At 38.3% G+C, this 21,122-nt stretch overlaps 1 protein-coding gene across 7 annotated transcripts in view; it reads left to right on the top strand.

Moving 5' to 3' along the window:
* TBC1D4 (TBC1 domain family member 4) overlaps positions 1-21,122 on the top strand; it is a gene marked incomplete at both ends in the record, with an annotated part of 205,081 nt that overhangs the window by 154,210 nt on the left and 29,749 nt on the right. For 3 of the 7 annotated variants that reach the window (XM_080690091.1, XM_080690087.1, XM_080690086.1), the window contains 3 exons: positions 9,569-9,643; positions 11,945-12,171; positions 14,084-14,248. In XM_080690091.1, the coding sequence (XP_080546217.1) occupies positions 9,569-9,643; positions 11,945-12,171; positions 14,084-14,248 (467 nt within the window). Of the gene's footprint in view, positions 1-9,568; positions 9,644-11,944; positions 12,172-14,083; positions 14,249-17,600; positions 17,625-21,122 lie in introns of all 7 variants that reach the window. The other 4 variants (XM_080690090.1, XM_080690089.1, XM_080690085.1 and 1 more) reach the window with 3 other exon arrangements.

Genomic DNA, 21,122 nt, shown 5'->3' with positions numbered 1-21,122 from the left:
TCCAAAAACCATGTTGATATTTAATCTCCACCAAATGAATTAGAAGGTGGGGACAGGTAAGACTTTTTTTTTTTTTCTTTTTTGGTGGTACTGGGGTTCCTGGAAACCCTTCTACCTCCGGGCTACATTCCCAGACACCTATTTTTTTTTATATATTTTTATTTGGAAACAGGTTCTCTTAAGTCAGCAAGGCTGGCTTTAAACTTGCCCGATCCTCCTGTGTCTCCCTCCCAAGCACGGGGATTACAAGCTTGCACCACCACGCCCGGTGACAGGTAGGACTTTAAGAGGTGACTAGGCACTGCCCTTATGAATTAATGCATTCATGGTTGTGTTTGTCAGCATTCTCTCTGCTATGACCCAGTGAACCTGACCACCCACAACTTAGATTTATTTGCTCACAGTTTTGGAGATTTTAGAGGTTCAGTCCATGTCAGGCCAGGTCTGTGCAGCTCAGAGCATGGCAGGAAGAGGCAGAGAGAGGGAGATAGCAAGTTTCTGCTTTCACATTATGGAGGCCAAAAGCAAAAGAATGAGGAGGGGGAAGAGGGACCACATATAATCCTCAAGGCCACACCCCCAGGGACCCACCTCCAGACATACCCCACCTGCGTAGGTTACCACTCAGTAAATCCATTACCGTGGATTTATCCACTAATGAGATTACAGCCCTCATGACTTAATTGTATCTACTCTGCATATCAATATGTGGGCTCTTCAGGGGACATTCTATATCTAAATATAGCATTTTATTAATGGGTTATCTCTAGAGTAGGTCGGCAATAAAAGCCAGTTTGGTTAGATCTCTTATGTTTCTTTTCTCTTGGGATGCTGTGCAGCCAAAACGTCATCACCAATATGACTTCTTAACCTTGAGCCAGAACTGTGAGCCAAAATTAAACCTCTTTTCTTTATAACTTAGCAGTTGTGGTACCATACTGTTAACAACAGGAAATGGATTAAGACACAGGGCAACCCAGTTCCTTCCCTTTGCTGCACTCTGGTTTCCTCATCCTGAGATGAGGCTGATGGTATGCTTCGTGTACAAGGACATGGTGAGGAATAAATGAGATCCATGGAAAACACTTAGAACACTGCATATTGCCTGGCATTGTGGCAGGCAGAATGTTAAGATGAATTACTATAGAATGATTTTCTGTACAAATTAGCAGCTAACTGAGCTGTTCTTTGGCCATATTGGAGAAGTGATTCTTTGAATTCTTACACTCCTTCCATGACATGCTAGGTAGCATTTGTTGACATTCATCAACACAGGGGTTATATAATTACAAGATATTTGTGTGTGTGTGTGTGTGTGTGTGTGTGTGTGTGTGTGTGTGGTACTGGGAATTGAACCCACGGGCATTCTAGCTCTAGGTTACACCCTCACCCCTATTTTATTTTTTTTGTTTTGAAGCAGGTTCTTACTAAATTGTGGAGTGCCTTGCTAGACTGCTAAGTCTAGCCCTTTGTGAAATATAGGCTAAGTCATGCCCTTTGTGAAATATAGGCCATCCCTCAAGTCAACACAACCCTGTGAAAAGATTGAGAGGATAGGCCTGAAGAAACTGAGTTAGACATTGGAGAATGTACTGAATGTCAAGGTGTTTTTCTTTATTCTAAGCTTTATAGAACATAAGTGAATTAGAAACCATGTAGAGTAGGACACACTTGTAATCCCAGACCTTGGGATGCTGAGATAGGATTGTAGGCTCCTATCTCAGTTTTGATAGCTAGTTTTAGCTACTTAGTGAGATCTTGTTTTAAAATAAAGAATAAAAAATAGCGCTGGAGGTATAGCTTGGAGGTAGAATGCCACGAGTTCAATTTCCAGTACTGCAAAAAAAAAAAAGAATTTGATAGGCAAATGACATTAATTAGTATGTTAACTATTTCATCTTTTTTTTCCCTACAGTACTAGAGATGGAATCTAGGGACATTCTACCTCTGAGTGACACCCCCAACCCTATTTTTTATTCTTTATTTTGAAACAGGTTCTCACTGAGTTTGCAAAGGGCCTAAGTAGCTGGCTGTCCCTGAACTATGATCCTCCTGTCTCAGCCTCCCAAATGCTGGTATTACAAGCGTGCACCTTCGCACTGGCTCCATTTCATCTTCTTTATGTGATAAAATATACATACAGTAATGTAAATTTTTACCTTTTTTTTTTTTTTGCGGGTCTGGAGATGGAACCCAGAGGCATTTGACCTCCAAGCTATACCCTTTGCCCTATTTTTTATTCTTTTTATTTATTTATTTATTTTTATTTTTTATTTTGTGGTACTGGGGTTCCTGAAAACCCTTCTACCTCCGGGCTACACTCCCAGACCTATTTTTTATATTTTTATTTGGAAACAGGGTCTCCTAAGCCAGCAAGGCTGGCTTCGAACCTGTGCGATCCTCCTGTCTCCGCCTCTCAAGCGCAGGGATTACAAGCGTGCGCCACCACGCCCGGCTTATTCTTTTTATTTTGAAACAGAGTCTCACTGAATTGCAAAGGGCCTCACTATGTAGCTGAAGCTGTCCATGAACCGCAATCCTCTGGTATCAGCCTCCCAAATGCTGGGATTACAAGCATGCGCCACCATCCCCTGTTTTTTTTTTTTTTTTTTTTTTTTACCATTTTTATATGTGCAGTTCAGCAAAATACAGTGATCTCAGTACTTGGGAGGCTAAGACAGGAGAATTGGAGGTTCAAGGTCAGCCTCAGCAACTTAGCAAGACCCACTCAAAAAACAAAAAAAGAAAAAATATATATATTTAAAGGTCTGGGGTTGTAGCTAGAGGTAGAACCCCTATACCTCGAGTTCAATCTCTAGTACCCTCAAAAAAGTGTCTGTACATGCATTCTTTTGCAACCATCACCACCATCCATCTCCATAAATTTTTCATCTTCTCAAACTGAACACTATATATATTTAATAATAACTCCCTATTCCTCTCCTACCCACTAGTTCTTGACAACTACCATCCTATTTTCTGTCTCTATGAATTTGGTTACCCTAGGTACCTCATTATATGAGGAATCATATAATATTTATATTTTTATGACTAGCTTATTTTACTTACTGTAACATCATCAAGGTATTATAGCATGTATCAGAATTTTCTTCCTTTTTAAGACTGAATCACATTTCATTGTATGTATATACCACATTTTGTTTATTTATCTGTCAATACATACTTGGAGTGCTTCTACCTTTTGGCTGTTGTGAATAATGTTAGGAATATGGGTATAAAAATACATAAGTCTCTTCTTTCAGTTCTTTTGGTGTATATGCAAAAGGAGAATTTGCTGAATCATATATTAATCATATTTGTATTTGTGATAGGAATCACCATATTTTTTATTGTGGATGTAACATTTTGTATTCCCACGAGCACTTCACAAAAGTTTCACTTTCTCTTGATTCTTGTCAATGCTTGTCATATTCTTCTTTTCTTTACATAGCTACTCTAATGAGAATGTCCACTTTTTTAAAAAATTTTTGGTATTGGAGATTGAACATAGGGCCATTCTACCTCTGAGCTACACCCCCCAGTCCTTTAAATTTTATTTACATCAGATTTTTGCTAAGTTACTGAGTTGTTCTCAAACCTAAAATTCCCATCTCAGTCTCCCAAGTACTGAGATTAATAGGTACATGTCACTATGCCTGTCTCTATTTTTTAAAACAAAGAGCTTATTTCATAGAAATAAGCCAGCAAGTTGATCTAGTTTCTCCATCTACTCTCCTCAGTCTTGGTTGTATGACAGTATCATTTTTGAGCTTTCTAAAAACACAGATCTTTGGGTCTAATCTAACAGTCATTGTATCAAAATATCTTGGGTGTGGGACTGAGGCACCTGTGTGGTTTAGAAGCTCTAGCACTGATTCTGACACAGTTTTAATTTTGCGACTTAACCATTTTTGACTGTCCATGCTCTAAGAAAGCCACCTGTTTTCTAGTATGGTCACATACAAGCAGCATTAGTATTATCTGGGAACTTGTTAGGCACACAAAATCCTGGCCCTCACCTCAGGCCTGTTGAATAAAAAACTCTGGAGTTGGGTCCAGTCATTTGGGTTTGACCCAGCCCTCCAGATGCTGCTGGTGCAAGGTCTAGTTTGAGAGCTACTGCTGTAGGCGAGTGTAATTCTTAAGGTGCTAATGTCATAAATAAGAAAAGAGTATTCACTAGTATCAGCTACCAAAATTGAACAGTGTTTAATTTCTAATTCCATTAGAAAGACATGTAAGTAGGTGGTCAGGGGACCTGAAACCAAGACCTGACCCTAGCAGATTTTGTTTTTAAACATTTCTGTCCTGGTTAACATTCTTACTGCTGTACTGTAAAACAACTGACCACACAACTTAGCAGAAAAAATATTTATTTGCTTACAGTTTTTTGGAGATTTTGTGGTTTCACCCATGTGAGGCCAGGGTCTTCAGAGCTCAGGGGATAGCAACAGGAAGCAGAGAGAGAGAGAGCAAGGGCTCTGCTCTCACATCATAGAAGCCGGAGGCAGCAGAGCAAGCAAGCAAGGGATTCAAAGACAAATGCACAGTCCCTAAGGCCATACCTCCAGGGACACATCTTCTCTAGCCACTCCCCACCTGCCTAGATAACTGCCCAGTAAATCCATTACAATAGACCTATCCACTGATGAACTTAACATTCCTCATAACTGAACTACATGAACTCTGGACAGTCATATGTGAGCTCTTCAGGGAACATTTTACATCTAAACATAATACTGGCTACGTATTTACCTTTCCTAAGCCCAAATGTACATAATTATACTGATTTACCTCACTGTATTGTGAGGATTAAATACCAGCATATTGGGAACATATCACACTGTAAGTCTGAGGTGATCTATTCAGTGATAGGCTTGAAACCTCTGTCATTTACAAACTAACAAGAAGGAGTTTAGAGGGTTGGTGTCTTTATCTCCACTTAGTATCTTGCCTCTCTGTACAGCACTTGCATGCCCGACTTTGAAGTATCTCTTCTGCATGCCTTGAATTGCTGTGGAGACACTATAAGCAAGGGCACAGCCAATCTATTTTGGTCAAGGTGGATACTGTAGCTTTTGTGTCCTGAAGTGATGCCAAATGCCATCAATTTTGTGACCTAACAAGGTCTTACTCAGGCTGAGTGCAGCAGAATGAATGTATTACGAAGGCTGGCACTCTTCTTATTGTATTAAAGGTTACATAGCAAAAGGGCTTTTGTGTACTATAACTTGTTGTTTTTTTCTCCTCTTAGTTGCATAATAGAAAATTCCCACTTTGGTCATAGAGTTTAACTCAGGATTCTCTGTCACTTTAATAGGTCACAACATTTTATTTAGCTAACTATAGTTGCTCATGAGATAAGATCCATTTTTAAAAACACTTGGAAGCATCCAGGCATGGTGGCACATGACTGTATTCCTAGTACATGGGAGGCTGAGACAAGAAGACTGTAGGTTTGGAGCCAGCCTCAGCAACTTAGGCTCTCAGCAATTTAATGAGACCCCGTTTATAAATAAAAAATAAAAAAAAATCTATCTGAGGTGTGTAGCTCAGAGAAGAATCCTGTTAACACTAAAAGCAAGTCTAAAGGAAAGGGCTAGACACACGAGTTCCCAAGTCATAATCTAGTAAAATGGGAAGGGCCATCTGTTCAAAGTTAAAAGGCAAAATCTTATATTCTGATTTGTGGGTTGCTGTTTCTTAAATCAAAGTTTTCCCAAATAGAAATATTTTATATGAAGTATGTGTCATTTTGAAACTAGTGATCATTTCATGCTTTTTGGGGGAGAGTAACTACTTGTGGAAATTATTGAATTAATGACAGTGGTAGAATATAATTTTAAAGTAAGATTATTTCTTTAAAACCATAACGTATAGATACAATGACATAATGAGCAAACTAAATTGCTTTTCTGCTAATAGAAATGGTTTGTTACCTCTCTGACTCTTTATTCTATGACCAAATAGCCTATTTGAGATACAAGGCCTGTTGGCATACAAGTAGTAGCTAAAAATAGAAGAAAGCAACTTAGTCTTCACTTTCATCTTTGCCCCACACGCTAACCCGATAATGTATAAGCACAACTACAGTTTGTTATTGGAAGTGTGTTAGTTATAACATAGAACGGAAGAATTGAAAGAACCTTGATGAGGTTCTAGGACATTTGTGAAACACCACCTACTAGAAGTAGGCTAATTAGTTTTATATGCAATTTTACTTTTCATAAAGAGGCAGTATTGGGAAGAAGTTCAGCCGCTTCACTTTTAAATCATGTATGTTACGTCTTTATTGCTGCTTTGTCTTTTAAGTAGCTGTGTAAACTTGGGCATATAATTGCTCCCAGTGTTAGTCTCCTTGTCTGAGATGTTGAGCTAAAAAACTATACTCACTTCATAGAACTGTGATGATTAAGTGATATAATACAGTGTGAATACTTAAACTAATATATGGCCCATGATTAGCATTCAGTAATATTAGATGTGGCCATGAATTTTATTGACAGAAATTTTATTATACAGGAAGCCTACAGAAATAGAAAACTATGCTTAATATACATAGATAAGAATTAAGATTGCTTCTATGAAACAAAATAAGATACTGTCAATATTAAATAGCCTACTGAAAATAAATTACTCTCAAAAATTTTTGATAGTAGACATAAAAAGAAAGTTTCAATAGAAGGAAATGAGAGTTGAAACTTATATTCTAGAAAATAGAACAAAATGATACAGCAGTGAAAAATAGAACAAGGTTAAAAAGTCTGGAAATTTCAAAACCACTTGGTCAGAGCTCCAGATGGAGAAAATGCATGTAGAAATCTTGAGAGAAATAATTTAGAGTTTTTCCTAGAGCCAGTGAACACAAGTTTCCAGATTTAATGGGTTAAAGAGATGCATTTAGAACAGCTGAAGAAAAGTCATGCCAAGGAACATTGTTGTGAAACTTGGAATGCCCGAGGATAAACTTAGATGCTGCTCTAAAGAAAAGCAGCAGGTCACACGCATGGCGTCCAGACTCACAAAGACATCAGGCTTCTGAACCGAAGGACACTTAACAAGACTAAAGTATTATGAAGGAAAGTTTCCAGTCAGAAGTATATATTCAGCCAAACTGTTAATGAAATGTAAGCATAGAATAATGACACAGACACATATATTAAAAGAAATTACCTCCCCAGCATAGAAGAGACATTGATAGACATGTAATTAAACTTAAAAGAAATTACCTCCCAGTCTCCCTTTTCTCAGAAAAAAAAAAAAAACAAAAAAACTGGGGAATGGCCTCTACCCAAATAGAAAGTAAGCTGAAAAACAGCAAGACCCTAGATCCAGGAGACAGGAATTCCAACAGAGGAGAGGGTCAGAGTAAATTTCTAGGTGGATAGTGGAGAGAGTGTAGGAGATCTGTAGAACAAGGGCAGAATGGGGCAGGAAGACGGTGATCTTTAGAAATGGTAGCTCAAAGATAAAAAAAAACAACAACTTATCACTGTCAGGTTATGTGCTGTTTGTCTATATTGTGATCTGTTAGAGAGTTTTGCAATAAATTCATGATTACCTAACAGCCAAGTCCATGAGAAACCAAATGTATAAGATCTTAGATGTAATGCTAGTAAGTGTGAAGCTCAGCTGCAATCAGTATTTACAAAGTCATAATAATCTTAAGTACTGAATATGGATTTCATTGAAATTGTTGTTGTAACACTGTTGAGGGAAGAGGGAAAGAGAGAAATGTGTGTGTGGGAGAGGGTGGGGTGGGTAATGGAGTAAGAATACTAAGATCTCGACAGTAGATAGTACCTGAAATGGAAGGATTAAGAAGAGTAGTATGAGTGGACTATCAAAAGCATCAGTATAAATATTTTCAAGATTTGCTTTTGGGGAATGGGATCCAAAGCATGATAGAATTATTCTGTGAATAAATTATCCTAAGTTCTTAGCTTTGATAGCACAACATGACTTTTGAAACTTTGTACACGTATTATGCCAATGAGAAATTAAAATGAAATTTGATCCCTTCAACCCCTCCCCACCACTAGAGCCAAGTATGTATGGAGACGCGTTAAAATCATAAAGCACTATGCTCTACTATTGTGTGTGTCATTTATATTGCAATGTCTCTGGCACACTGTGACACTGGAAATCTAACTTGGACTTCCAGACTTCTCCGTGTGTTTCAGAGTTACGTGGAACCCGTCAGTCTGTGCTTTGTGTCTCATTTTGTTCTAGATGAGGTGGTTCTCAGCCTGCTGTATGTCCTCTTTCCTTCCCGAGGTGGCCTCAGTTCCGTCCTATGTAAAGTGAAGGAAAGAGAGGAGATGACTGTGTGTCTCTTTCTTAGGTCATCTTTGAAATCCACACCGAAGGAGCATATGAAAAGAAGATCAATTTTCAACAATATTTAGTTAAAAGATTATTATTCCCTCCACCAAATGTTCATGGAAACCTTGTCAAAAATAACTTGACAATATAGGGAAGAATGTATCTCTAGGCTTTCCTTTAACTCCAATGGTTTATATATCTGCCTTTAGAACAGTACTACACGGTTTCAATTATTGTAGCTTTATATGGTTTGAAATTAGAAAATATATATCTTCTAGCTTTGGTCTTTTTCGAGATCGTTTTGGGTATCTAGAGTCCATATTCCATATTAGGATAGATTTTTTTCTGAAAAATAAATATATAAATATATGATAGTTTCACCTAAAAAAAAAAAAAAAGAAAAAATATTCTCTGGTAAGAAAGAAAGCAAAAAGAAATATTGAAATGTTATCTTTAAGTTATAAAAAGCTTGGTATCAGACAAATGAAACTGTTATGTGAGATTATCATTTTTAATTTTGGATAAATTGCTATAATACTAAATGTCAACCACTAAGCCAAGCATGGGAAGGAGGGATGGGGTGGGGATCGGGTGGGGGCTGACTGGGCAATGTGTGCATGTATGTCTACAAAAGTTTTTTGTATCCCACTATGATGTATGAATACAGTGCACCAATTAAAAAAAAAAGAAGATCAAGTACTAACTCACCCACATTAGACTGATATCTAGCTCGAGTGATTTATTGAAGTACCTTTATATGATGTTATGATGACTGACACAAATGAATACATTTTAGGAGGCTGTTTTCTATTTTTTTAACCTGTTATCCTATAATGTGGGTTATGGTATCTGTAATATGTAGTATGGAGATTATATGCATTAAGCCATTATCTTTATAACTTTGTTTTGTTTTGAATGCTTCTGTATTTGTTATTTATTTGTATAAGATGCAGAGTTAAGGGAGTTCTCATTGATGTTAAGGATGAATGTTTAACCTTGTAACCCAAATAACTTAAAGCTTGCCCTGAGTATCCTGTAATCTAACAGTAATGTAATGGGACCAGATTGGGAATAGTTCTATTTACCATGCTGTAATGACTGTTAATAGAGCTGACAAGTTTGAGTGAAGCCCAAAAGGATCGATTTAATGCTTACATGGAGAGGCGACTTCAGACAGCCTTCCATAGCTTTGAAATAAAAATGCAACCCATTTTTAAGGGATTACTTTATTCTCTTTACTCAGGGAGCTAACAGAATGAGAGGTCGGCTTGGAAGTATGGACAGCTTTGAACGGTCTAACAGTCTTGCTTCGGAGAAGGTATCTAATCTGCACTATCCTCTACTACAAATTGCAATTTAGCAAAACCAGCACTGATATGGTTAACATGCATGCCTAATTAATATATTCCAGGTACTTTATGGCTGTGTGTGTGTGTGTGTGTGTGTGTGTGTGTGTGTGTGTTACTGAGGATTGAACACAGAGACATTCTACCACTGAGCTACATGCCCCAGCCTGCTTTTTTTTTTTTTTTTAAATTTTAAAATAGGATTTCTCTGTGTTGTTGAGGGTCTAACTAATTTGCTGAGGCTGGTCTCAAATCTGCCTCCTGTCTCAGCCTCCATTGTACTGTGATTACAGACATGCGCCACCATGCCCACCTTTTTATGGCTTTGAAAAAAATAAACATTTCAAGGCTTTATGATTATAAGTCAGTAGATTCTGGCTGTCAGTGTGTTGGTCCTCATTCAGCTAGGGCTTCTCCTGCTGGGACACAGAGCAGCCCTGGTGGGCTGACTGCTCTTGCAGGCTTTCACTGTGGTTAGTGTGCCTTAGAGGACAGTGTTTGGGTAAGCGTAAATCCGGTACCATAGAAAATCAGCCGTTTAGCCTGGCGTGGTGGCGCACGCTTGTAATCCCAGCACTTGGGAGGCTGAGACAGGAAGACCTGGGTTCGTGGACAGCCTCAGCTACTTAGTGAGGCCCTTTGCAACTCAGTGTGACCCTGCTTCAAAATAAAGAAGAAAAATAGAGCTGGGGCATAGCTCGGAGGTAGACTGCCCCTGGGTTCCAACCCCAGTACTGCCCCCATCCAAATCAGCCATTTAATTACTACTTGTACACAGTGGATTTTGATGTTTTCTCTTCCCATGTGACCTTTTCCCCTCTTTTTAAGATCATTTCTTTCTTTTCTTCTTTTCTTTTCTTTTCTTTTCTTTCTTTTTTTTTTTTTTGGTGGTACTGGGGATGGAACTCAGGGGCATTCTATCTTTGAGCTACACCCGCCAGCCCTGTTTTTTATTCTTTATTTTTTGAAACAGCACCTCACTGAGTTGCAAAGGGCCTCACTAAGTAGCTGAGGCTGTCTGTGAACTGCGATCCTCCTGTCTCAGCCTTCTGAATGCTGGGATTACAAGCATGAGTCACCATGCCTGGCTTGCTTCTTCCTTCCTTCCTTCCTTCCTTCCTTCCTTCCTTCCTTCCTTCCTTCTCTTTTTCCTTTCTCTTTTTCATGCTGGGGATTGAACTCAGGAGTATTTTACCTCCAAGCTATATATCCCCTACTCTATTTTTATTGTTTTATTTGGAAACAGAGTCTCCCCAACTTGATGCAAGCTGAGCCTCACTGAGTTGCTCCAACCTGCGATTCTCCTATTCAGCCTCCCAAGTACTGGAATTATAGGCATGTGCCACCAATGCCCATTTTTTAAAAAAAATATTATTTCCAACTGCAACATTAGTCACTTTATCTCATAGATTTTTTTCAGCTCATAGAGTTGGTATCCCGTTTCCTACATTGTACAACTTTTAACCTGAGGCATATGTGAGCTTTGTTTTTAGTGGAAAGATAATAAAATATTTTTATTAAATTTTCTGTTGATGGAATTGGGGCTGCAGTCTAGCTATGTCTGAGTCTGTTATTACACCCCTGTGTTTATCAGGCTACCCATTTTTACAGTGGTGCCTGTTCGGGAAAGTAGAAACAGCATACCTGACCCAATTGAAAGATTTACGGTGTCTCTCCATGCGACGAGATGCATTCCAGCCAAGATCTCTTCTCATTCATTTCCTGTTTTTCATGTCTTTTAAAATAAATTTACCTCGGGGAGCATGTAGTAGGCTAGCAACTCCATCGGGAGGGCAGATACTTAGCAGGCTTTATTTGATTTTCCTGAGGGCTTTGACACCAGAGTTGGGCACTCGGGCGTCCTGATACTGTTTTGACAGCGCAGGAAGCCTGCGACGATGTCACGGAAATCAGCAGACACATAAACACAGACTCCACCCTCTGCGGCCAGGGTCTCTTTTCATCTGTTTGGCAGCAAGGAGAGAGAAGTGTGGTGGCTGTCGCATTTTTTTTTTTTTAACCACAAAGCGGCAGGGGACAGAGCACCTTTTCTTATCCACCTTTCACTTTCTGGCCTATCTGAGGGATGCTGTCTTGTGGCGGCTTATCACCAGTGGGTTGTTGTGGTGATACTGATTAGCCTTCACTGTGGATTGAGTAAAAGAAAAAAATAAAATAGTTTTGTCCCAACTCAGGAGGCAGCGGAGGCCCGTGTCTCTGTCGCGCTCTGGGTCCTGGCAGGGCTGCTGGGCTCACTTGTGCCTGTGTTTCAGGACTATTCTCCAGGGGACTCCCCTCCCGGGACACCGCCGGCCTCCCCGCTGTCCCCCGCTTGGCAAGCATTCCCAGAGGAGGACTCGGATTCCCCGCAGTTCCGAAGACGGGCACACACCTTCAGCCACCCACCGTCCAGCAGCAGGAGGAGGCTGAACCTGCAGGAGGGGCGGGCGCTGGGCGTGCGTTCCCCCCTGCTCAGGCAGAGCTCCAGCGAGCAGTGCAGGTAAGAGGCCTCTGCCCCAGCGGGAGCCCAGGGCCAGCACCCCAGGTCGGCTGGCCCCTGGTGCAGTTGAGGTGGACGGTGACTGTGTGCGGTAGCCAGCTTTTAGTTTCTAGAAAGACCCTAAAAATAAACCAAATTCATTGGCCTCAGTGGCTGAGCGAAGTGGGTCAAGGTTAAGGTGTATCCAGAAAGAAGAGTTAAGGCATTTTGGATGGAAACTTTCTTTTTTTTCTTCTTCTTCTCTTGAGAAAGATAGCGAAAACAAGATATCATTCGATTGTTTTGTCTGAAAACTTATTGATAACACACATGACTCACCTAAAGATAGCGGTAAAGACGCCAAGTCAGCAAACTGGAAGCCAACCGTGCAGCGGACCTGCCCGTGAGCTTCCAATAGAATTTCAGGCTTAAAAAAAGTCACAAAGTTACCTTATTATCCATGAGATCACGTTTGCCTGATTTTTACTATGGAATAAATTAAAGCTAAATATGAAAGCTACTATTGGCTTTATCTAAAATAAAGTGATATATATATGTATAAAGAAGACCAGACATACCCTGATCATAGACAGTGCTAAAGAGATGGTATCTTACTTGGCATTTCAAAAAGTAATTTGACAAAATTGCTTGGCATGTGGTGAGATATTGTAATGGGAGCCAACCTGAAGATGAAGAATGACTGAGCTACAGGTCAGATACATAACAGATTTTATTTATTTTCCTGAAGGCTTTGAACACTTATGTGTTGTGATATTGTTACAACAACCCAGAAAGCAGCTTAATTAATTTTGTTTCTCTTCTTTACCTACGTTTTTGATACAGAAAACAGGGTTAGCTAAGGATGCCATTTAGAGAAAAAATAAAAACACAATTTGAACTAGAAACTCGAGTTAAAAAGGCTCATTCTTAAACCAGGTGCTATCAATTTTACTAGCTAACATGTTTTTCTTATTCTCATTGTTGCTTTCTGAATGATTAAAAAATTTAAAATAAGATCTGTATGATATTAAACGAAGCAACGATTATCTTCATATTTTTTTTTGTGTGTGAAGGAGATTAAGTATGCATTGGCATACCAGGATTTTTTTTATGATTACTTCATTTATATTTGTCCCAGACAATAGGTTTCATTTTTCCAGGAAAAATTATTTTCAAAAATTAAAAATGTCAGTTATTTTAGATTATAAATGATATCTCATTTCTTATTTTCCATACTTATATATAAGTTCAGATAATTTCTGTCAGTATAAAAAGATGCCATTTGTGTTCTTATAAAAACTTGTTGCACGAAGAATCTTCTTTAAAAAATAAAAAAGAGCCACAATGGAGATTTCAGGCCTTGATTAAACCAGAGTGGCACAATTTCACAGGCTTCAGGAAAGAACAGGGGCATTAATGTTTATTAAGCCAAAGATACTCTGATGACTTCCAACAATTAAGCATGTCATTCTTAAATAGTTAGAAATATTTCTATCATTAAAATAAAATCTTTGAACTTTTCATAATTATTTTTTTTCCTTCTGGAACTTATTTTCCTGCAGTTATTTGTGCTTTCCTACCTTCCCCACCTTGAAGTGTTTTTGTAGGTAAAAGCAAGCACTTTTTGTTTTAAAGGGGTTGAGAATTTTTTTTAGAGATGAGCACAGATGGAGAGAGAGATGCTACATAGACGAGGAATTCAACTTGGGAAAGTGGGACATTTTAGGCAGAGTTAACCTAGACAGAGACCTGCATGCACCTTTGTTTTTTGTCTTTTTGTCTTTTTTTTTTTTTTCCTGTATAAGTTCCAGGCCTGAGCTTTGAAAGGAAAGGTTAATTTAATAGCAAGAACCTGTTTGTATGCTTTTTCATAGTGAATGAACTTTTGCTGAAATATAAATTGAGACCAATTTGCTGTATTTTCTGTACTCAGCATTCTTCCATCCGTTCGACGCATGCACAAGGAGAGCTATTCTTCCTCCAGTCTTCCAAGCCTTCACACTTCCTTCTCTGCCCCTTCCTTCACTGCCCCCTCTTTCCTGAAAAGCTTTTACCAGAATTCAGGTAGACTTTCCCCACAGTATGAAAATGAAATCAGGTGAGATCAGCATCCTCTGTTTGCAAAGCAAAATGTACTGCAGTGATAAACTGATATGTTACTAAAGAGTGGCCGATTAATGCTGGAGTGCCATTTATGCATCCTCTGTGTGCGTGTTCTAATCTATTTCTAACATACTGACTCCAAGTCCAATTAATTTTATTAAGAAAACATTATAAACCAGTAGTGTCAAAAGTGTTCTATGACATGATTATCTTTTTGAGATAAACTGTTTAGTGAAGTAAGTGTTTCTTTGCCTTGGAGCCCAGAGACTAAGCTTTGTATTGTTTGGACAAGACCTGATGCTAATACCTATTCAGTAAACCTTCCCTGATCATGCATCTTAGCATCTCTGAATATATTTTATGGTACCCAAAAGCCACTGATTGAAATAGCTGAACTATAAAGGGATAGGTACAATGTATCTTTATTTTAAAGTACACAGAAATAGCTGTACTAAAGGGATAGATACAATATATTCTTATTTTTAAGAACACACTATTTCCTAGGCATTTATTTTCTTTTAAATTTCAATGACTTACTTTTCTGAGTCTCAATGTATATCAAGTAATAAATACAAGATTATGTTGATAGCAATTCTCGACATGGGATAATCTCTTGAATCTTGTAGCCATTCTATTTTGTTTTTTTTTCTTGTCCTCAGTAGGAAAAAATATATAGTCTAGTAAATGGTGTTTCTTTCTCTTTTCCCTGCAAAAAATGAGATGTAGCTCTTCCTGGTGAATTGTCTCTTTTTTCACTTGAGATTATACATGAAATTATACTAATCCTTCACTTTTTTAATGGATTAGTGGCACTCTCTGGAATATGGTGGACTGAGCTGCGACCCTTCTAAAGGAGTCATTGTTGGCTTAGAAGTCTGTGGAACTCATACCTACTTTTGTCTCATTCAACTTCATTTTATTGCTGTATAGTCTTCCATTTAACACACCACAATTTTCCACTCCTGTGAATGGGGATACGAGTTATTTCAAGTTGCTTGATAATTGGTAGTTCCTATAGGCAAGGACCAAAATGCATGTTATTAGCCAGCCTGTGTGGCATGAAAAGCTTCTTGAATCTCCTTTTGGCTATTGCATTTTAAAAGACTTTTTTAAGTTCTAAATGTCCGTATATACTGGATAGCCTCCACTAAGTAGGTAGATTAGAAAAATCCCTGAGTTATTTCTGAATATTTTTTGTCCATGAGTGCCAACTTTTTTTTTTTTTACTGTAAGAAAGATAATATTGGACTAATGTAATTATAAATTTGAACTTTCCTCTGAATGATGTTTACACACTGAATTTGGTTTCTAGTAAACAGCCTTGTGGGATACGTTTTAATGAAACATGGCCACAGGAATAATATATTATGCATGGAATCTGCAGTGAATTTAGCCAATCAAGAATGTACATACATGAAAATACCAGTTTGCCTCATCTCTTTAATCTTTCCTACTAATACAGCTACAACACTTCATTGACAAACTTGTTTGTAGTTAGTTTCTCATTGTTCTGTTTGCTAAGGCCTATGGAGAATCCTAGTTTCCTTCCTGAAAGAGAACTGTGTCTGAAAACTGAGGGTTAGGAATAGCACCAGGAAGGTCAAAAGTTGCCCGTGAATGGGATGTACCATACAAAAGAACTGGCTTTTTTTTTTTTTTAAAGGTGACTTATATTGTCTAATATAAGGTTATTCGTTTGTTTGCAGGAATTGCTGCCTAGTTGTATGTAGTGTTATTGCCAATAGCTTCTTAGGGTCCTTGGTACCTTACTGTAGTAGAAAGATATCGAGAACACATGTACATTAGTTCGGGGGTTGGAAATTTTCAGGTTTTGATAGCTATGTTATTTGAAGTGTATTTGAATAGAGAGAAATGTTCAGTTTGTGGGATATTATAAACATCATTCTATTTTCAGTACTTTTAAATGTTATCTTGGTAGTGAGAAGTTCCAAAAATCTAGAATGTACTTTTCTTTATGCTCTTCTATGCATCAATTGGCCAGAGGTTCATTGATAAAAATAAGAGCATTTTTGTTGGAAAGTGCACGGTCCTGAGCGCCGCTCGGGGGTGCACTGCAGTGAGCACAGGGCAGTGGCCCTGCCCAGCGGCGGACAGGCGGCCCAGGCAGTCCGCAGCCACTCACTTCCCGTGCATCGCCACCTTGCAGGCTACGCCTATCATGGGTTAACTCTGTTTGGTTCTGAACGAAGTACAAATGGGACGGGACAGCATCTTGTAGTTATTCTTGGAGAACTACCTCATTTATCATTTGAAACTGTAAGTAAAATTATACCAATCATTCACATTCTTAGTGGAGAATTGGTGGCCTCTGGAATGCGGTAAGCTGAGCTAGACCCTTCTAAAGGGGTTATTGTTGGCTTAGATGTTTGTGAGACTCATTTCTGCTTTTGTCTCATTCACCTTAGTCATTTTTATTGCTGTGTAGTATTCCATTTAACATGCTGCAGTTTATCCACTTTTGCTGATGAACATCTAGGCTGTTTCTGGTTGTTTGATTGTTGGCAGTAATGAGGAAGAGGTTAATTATACTACCAAATTTGATTTTCTTGTTATTTGGGTACCTAATATCTTATTAGTTGCAAAAGAAAAAAAACCACCAGATTTCAAAATATGCATAATTGTGTAGGGAATAGAAATGTGTAGAATATGTTAACAATTCTATTTTTTAAAATATATTAATTTGAAATATTAAACTCAGTTTAGACATTCTTCTCTAGGATCACCATCCTGAGTTACTTTGAGAAAAAGGAGCTAATATTTCATATCCTGGTTTATTGGCCTGTAGATTCACTTGCATAAGATTGAAGTGATAAAGAGAATAAGTATATTTTGCTTTATCTTACTTCAAAGTTAACTTGTAAAAAAATTAAACATTATTTCAATTTTTAGTAGTTAAACTATAATTGCATATGATTATATGATATGTTTTGGTAGCATGTTTATCAAATATCCTTTCTACCAACAGACATTTTTATTACTCTTTATAACTACTTCTAAGGTTTTAAGCTTGTATTTAAAAAGTATTTGGATTGAAGTATATTGGTTGAAAGGAAATGACAGTTTTTTTAAAAAAGTGATAGTACTTGTGTTCATTTATAAAATGTTTTTAATGAGAAAATAAGACTTTTGCTGATTAAGTACTTACGGTACAGTTTTGTTTTTATAATTCTCTTATATTCACTTATAAAGGTTGTAAAATTACTCACTATGGCTCATTACTGACATAATCTTGATGACTTACGGAACTGTGTTTTTATTCTAAGTCCTGCTTTGGGGCATGATCTGTGTGTGTGCTAATGTCATTCCTTTTTTTCCTGTTGTAGTAGACAGGACACTGCTTCAGAATCAAGGTGATTAGACAGCTCAGTACTTTCCCCCAAATGTCGCCCTTAGTCTAAGAAGCAGTTCTGTGGCCTCTCGGATGCATTCTGTGGCTGCTAAGGTCCACATACTAAGGTCTATATACTAGAAAAAAAAATACAACCTCGGCGTAATCAAAGATCACGAATGACCCTCTAACATGCTGATCACAAACAGAAATCTTGTTTCTACTCTATTCCATGCTGAAATTTCCTTAGAACTCTGCCTTGGCCTTCAGTTAAAGGCAATTTTGATGTTAAATTAATAAAAGTGAATTTGCCAGTTGAGAGGTACATATGTCCATATGAGGAGTTTCTTCTAAACCCCACCAAGACGCAGATGTGATCATCCTAAAGAAAGGGAAAAAGAAACCCATATTCATAAAAGAGAACCTATTTTCCTCCTGATGAGAAGGATTAATCTCTTTCTGTTCATTTTACTTCCTGTTGTGTTTGTCACTGAGATACTGGTAAAGTCCTGCAGGGGCCCCATTGGTTTAGAGGCAGGAAAACACCTTCTTTTTGTGGAAGTGTGACCACCTCTTGAGGACACTCTTTTTGTGAGTCATGTTCTTTCTGTGGAAAACATCCAGAATCACTGCTGAGCAGTTTAACTCTAAACAGCTCCTCTTTTTGGTTCCTGGTGCTACACATTGCCTCTGTCACAACCCTATGAGAAGTGTAGGTGTCCACCTTTCTGTTTAGGGACCCTAACATTTTGAGTTTTTTGTAGCCCCAGTAAAACTCTAATATTAAAGATTGCCCTAGATGTAATGTCAAAAGAGAAAATTTCTTGTAAAAAAAATTTGTGGCCATATTGACAAGATAAAAAGTGAGTTTTTTGAGACTTGTAATTGATCTACACTTTTTGGGGGGTGTTTATTTATTTATTTATTTATTTTTGGTGGTACTGGGGTTCCTGGAAGCCCTTCTTCCTCCAGGCTACACTCCCAGACCTATTTTATACTTTTTAAAATTTGGAAACAAGGTCTCCTAAGCAGCGCAGCTGACTTCAAACCTGTGTGATCCTCCTGCCTCCGCCTCCCAAGTGAGGGGATTACACGCGTGTGCCACCACGCCCGGCTTTTTTGGGGTGTTTAATAGAAATGTTTGTTTTAGTTTATTCTCTTTTAGGTTCTGCCATAGGTGTATGATTAGATCTGTTTATGCCTTTAGAGATTGTCTGGCTTAAAATTTTCTTATTTTGCTGGGCATGGTGACGCACGCTTGTAATCCCCACTCTTGGGAGGCGGAGACAGGAGGATCACACTGGTTTAAGAGACCCTGTTTCCAAATAAAAATAGGTCTGGGAGTGTAGCCCGGAGGTAGAAGGGCTTCCAGGAACCCCAGTATCACACACACACAAGAAAAATTTTTTCTTATTTTACACAGGATTCGATGGAGCCTCAAAGAAGTTTTCTATTTTGCTGGGTATCATTTTCTTTATCTTAGGTTATAAGGATGTGAATAAAGATACGGGACACCCTACATTCCAATGTGGAAAGCATTTTTTAAAATAGCTGCTTTAAGCGTGTAGTTTCAGAAACAAACTTTGTTCTCTGCGTTCTTTTTTCCTGTTTTGTTCCACTGACTAATGTTGACTCATAGCTTAGAGGCTATACATTGATTTCCACTAGAATAGTTCAATCTCAGTGTTACCTCCTCAGTAATGATGTTCTATGGGACAGCAGATGTGTCCCCAGGTGAGAGTCAGAATGTATAGACACTCATTGTGCACTTGATGCAGTTATGAGTTCAACTGCACTGTGAATCTTGCAGGAGAGAACTGAAGTTTCATCATAATGGCATTCCTCACAGGCTTTCTTTTTTTTTTTTTTCTTAAAATGATTATTTTTATTTTTATTTTTTTATTGCATTTCTTTTTTGTATTTATTTTTTTAACAATTTTTATTGAACATAAATAGTATACATTTAAACTATATTTGGTGCCCTCTTCCCCCGCCCCTGTTTTCCCTTCCCCCCTCCCACCAATGGTTGTCCAGGTTAACCATGTCTTATTCATAATTTTACACATGTTCAGATGTAGACCCTCATTAATCAAGATCAGCCTTCCTCCTCTCCTATCTTTCCATTCAAACTTTGCTGGTATTTCCCCTCCATTATCTGGAGTCCCACTGGTATCCTCTGTGTTTCCTAGTTTGGGCATATTAGAGGAAACATATGTACCTTCTCCTTCTGTGCTTGGCTGATCTCACTTAACATAATGTTCTCCAGGGTTTTCCATCTTCTTGCAAATGACATAATTTTGTTCTTCTTTATGGCTGAATAGAATTCCATTGTGTGTATTTCCCAAAGTTTTGCTATCCATTCATCTGTTGATGGAGATCTGGGTTGGTTCCATATTTTGGCTATTACGAATTGTGCTGCTATGAACATAGGTATGAATATGTTGCTGTAGTTCTCTGAATTCGACCCCTTTGGAAAGATACCCAGGAGTCCTCACAGGCTTCCTTAAGGCATTTACAAAGTAAAAGCTTTTTTGGCTTTCTGTTAAGTAGTTGCTCTTGGATTAGTCAAACTTTGTTGTCTGCCCTGAGCTGTGATGCATTGTGATTTAGACGGATCTGCGAGGGCGCAGACATTTACTTGGGTTTTATGATGCTAGTGGTTTGGGTTTGGTTCCAGCGAGTTGGGGGGCAGACAGTTTGCTGCTTAGCAGAACACATCAGTGAAACTGACAGAAGAGTTTGTCTTTGTATCTCTGTTGTCCTAGCAGGAAACTGGCTACCTTCCTTCTGTGCAGTGTCCAGTGAATTTATTCTTATTAAAGCAGGCAAGTGTGCATTAAAATTTTTGTGTTAAAAGAGCAAGTATAATGTTAATTTCATAGTTGATACGATGATGACGATAACTGTTCCAAGAATATATTTAAAAGTTGTCTTCCAGCTTTATGTGGTTCTTATTATGTAGGTATTATATCTGTAGGGTTTTGTTGATTGGTTGGTTTTTTGTACTGAGCATTAGACCCAGGGACATTCTACCTTTGAACTACATCTACAGGTCTGTGTTGCTTTTTGTTTGGAAACAGGGTCTCACTAAGTTGCTGAGAGCCTCCCTAAATTGCTGAGTATGGTGGAAAACGTGACCCTCCTCTCTCAGGCTCCCAAGTACTGGGATTACAGGTATGCACCACCATGCCTGGCTTATAACTATAGCTCTTAACTGGTGCAAAGTAGCCATCTCTGCCTACATGATGATAAATATAATATGGGATATTTTCTCCCCTTGTAACCCCCCCACCTCCATGGTCAGAGATCGTGGTTCTCAGTTAATTGGTAAACAGTAATAGAAATACAGAATATACCAACACAAAAATGGGTTGCAATTCTCCATATTGTACTTCTTTACTAGTTATTCCTGTTTTATTTTATACATTTTTGGTAGAGAAAATGCTGGCACAGAATATTTTTCTTGAATATGTCTTTTGGGAAACAGTTTAATAAAGCACACGTTGATACTTCAAAACAC

This window comes from Muscardinus avellanarius (assembly GCF_963383645.1).
Source record: "Muscardinus avellanarius genome assembly, chromosome: 2".
Classification (NCBI taxonomy): domain Eukaryota; kingdom Metazoa; phylum Chordata; class Mammalia; order Rodentia; family Gliridae; genus Muscardinus; species Muscardinus avellanarius.
The sequence above is the reverse complement of the archived record's forward strand: the minus strand, read 5'-3'. Positions and strand labels throughout refer to the sequence as shown.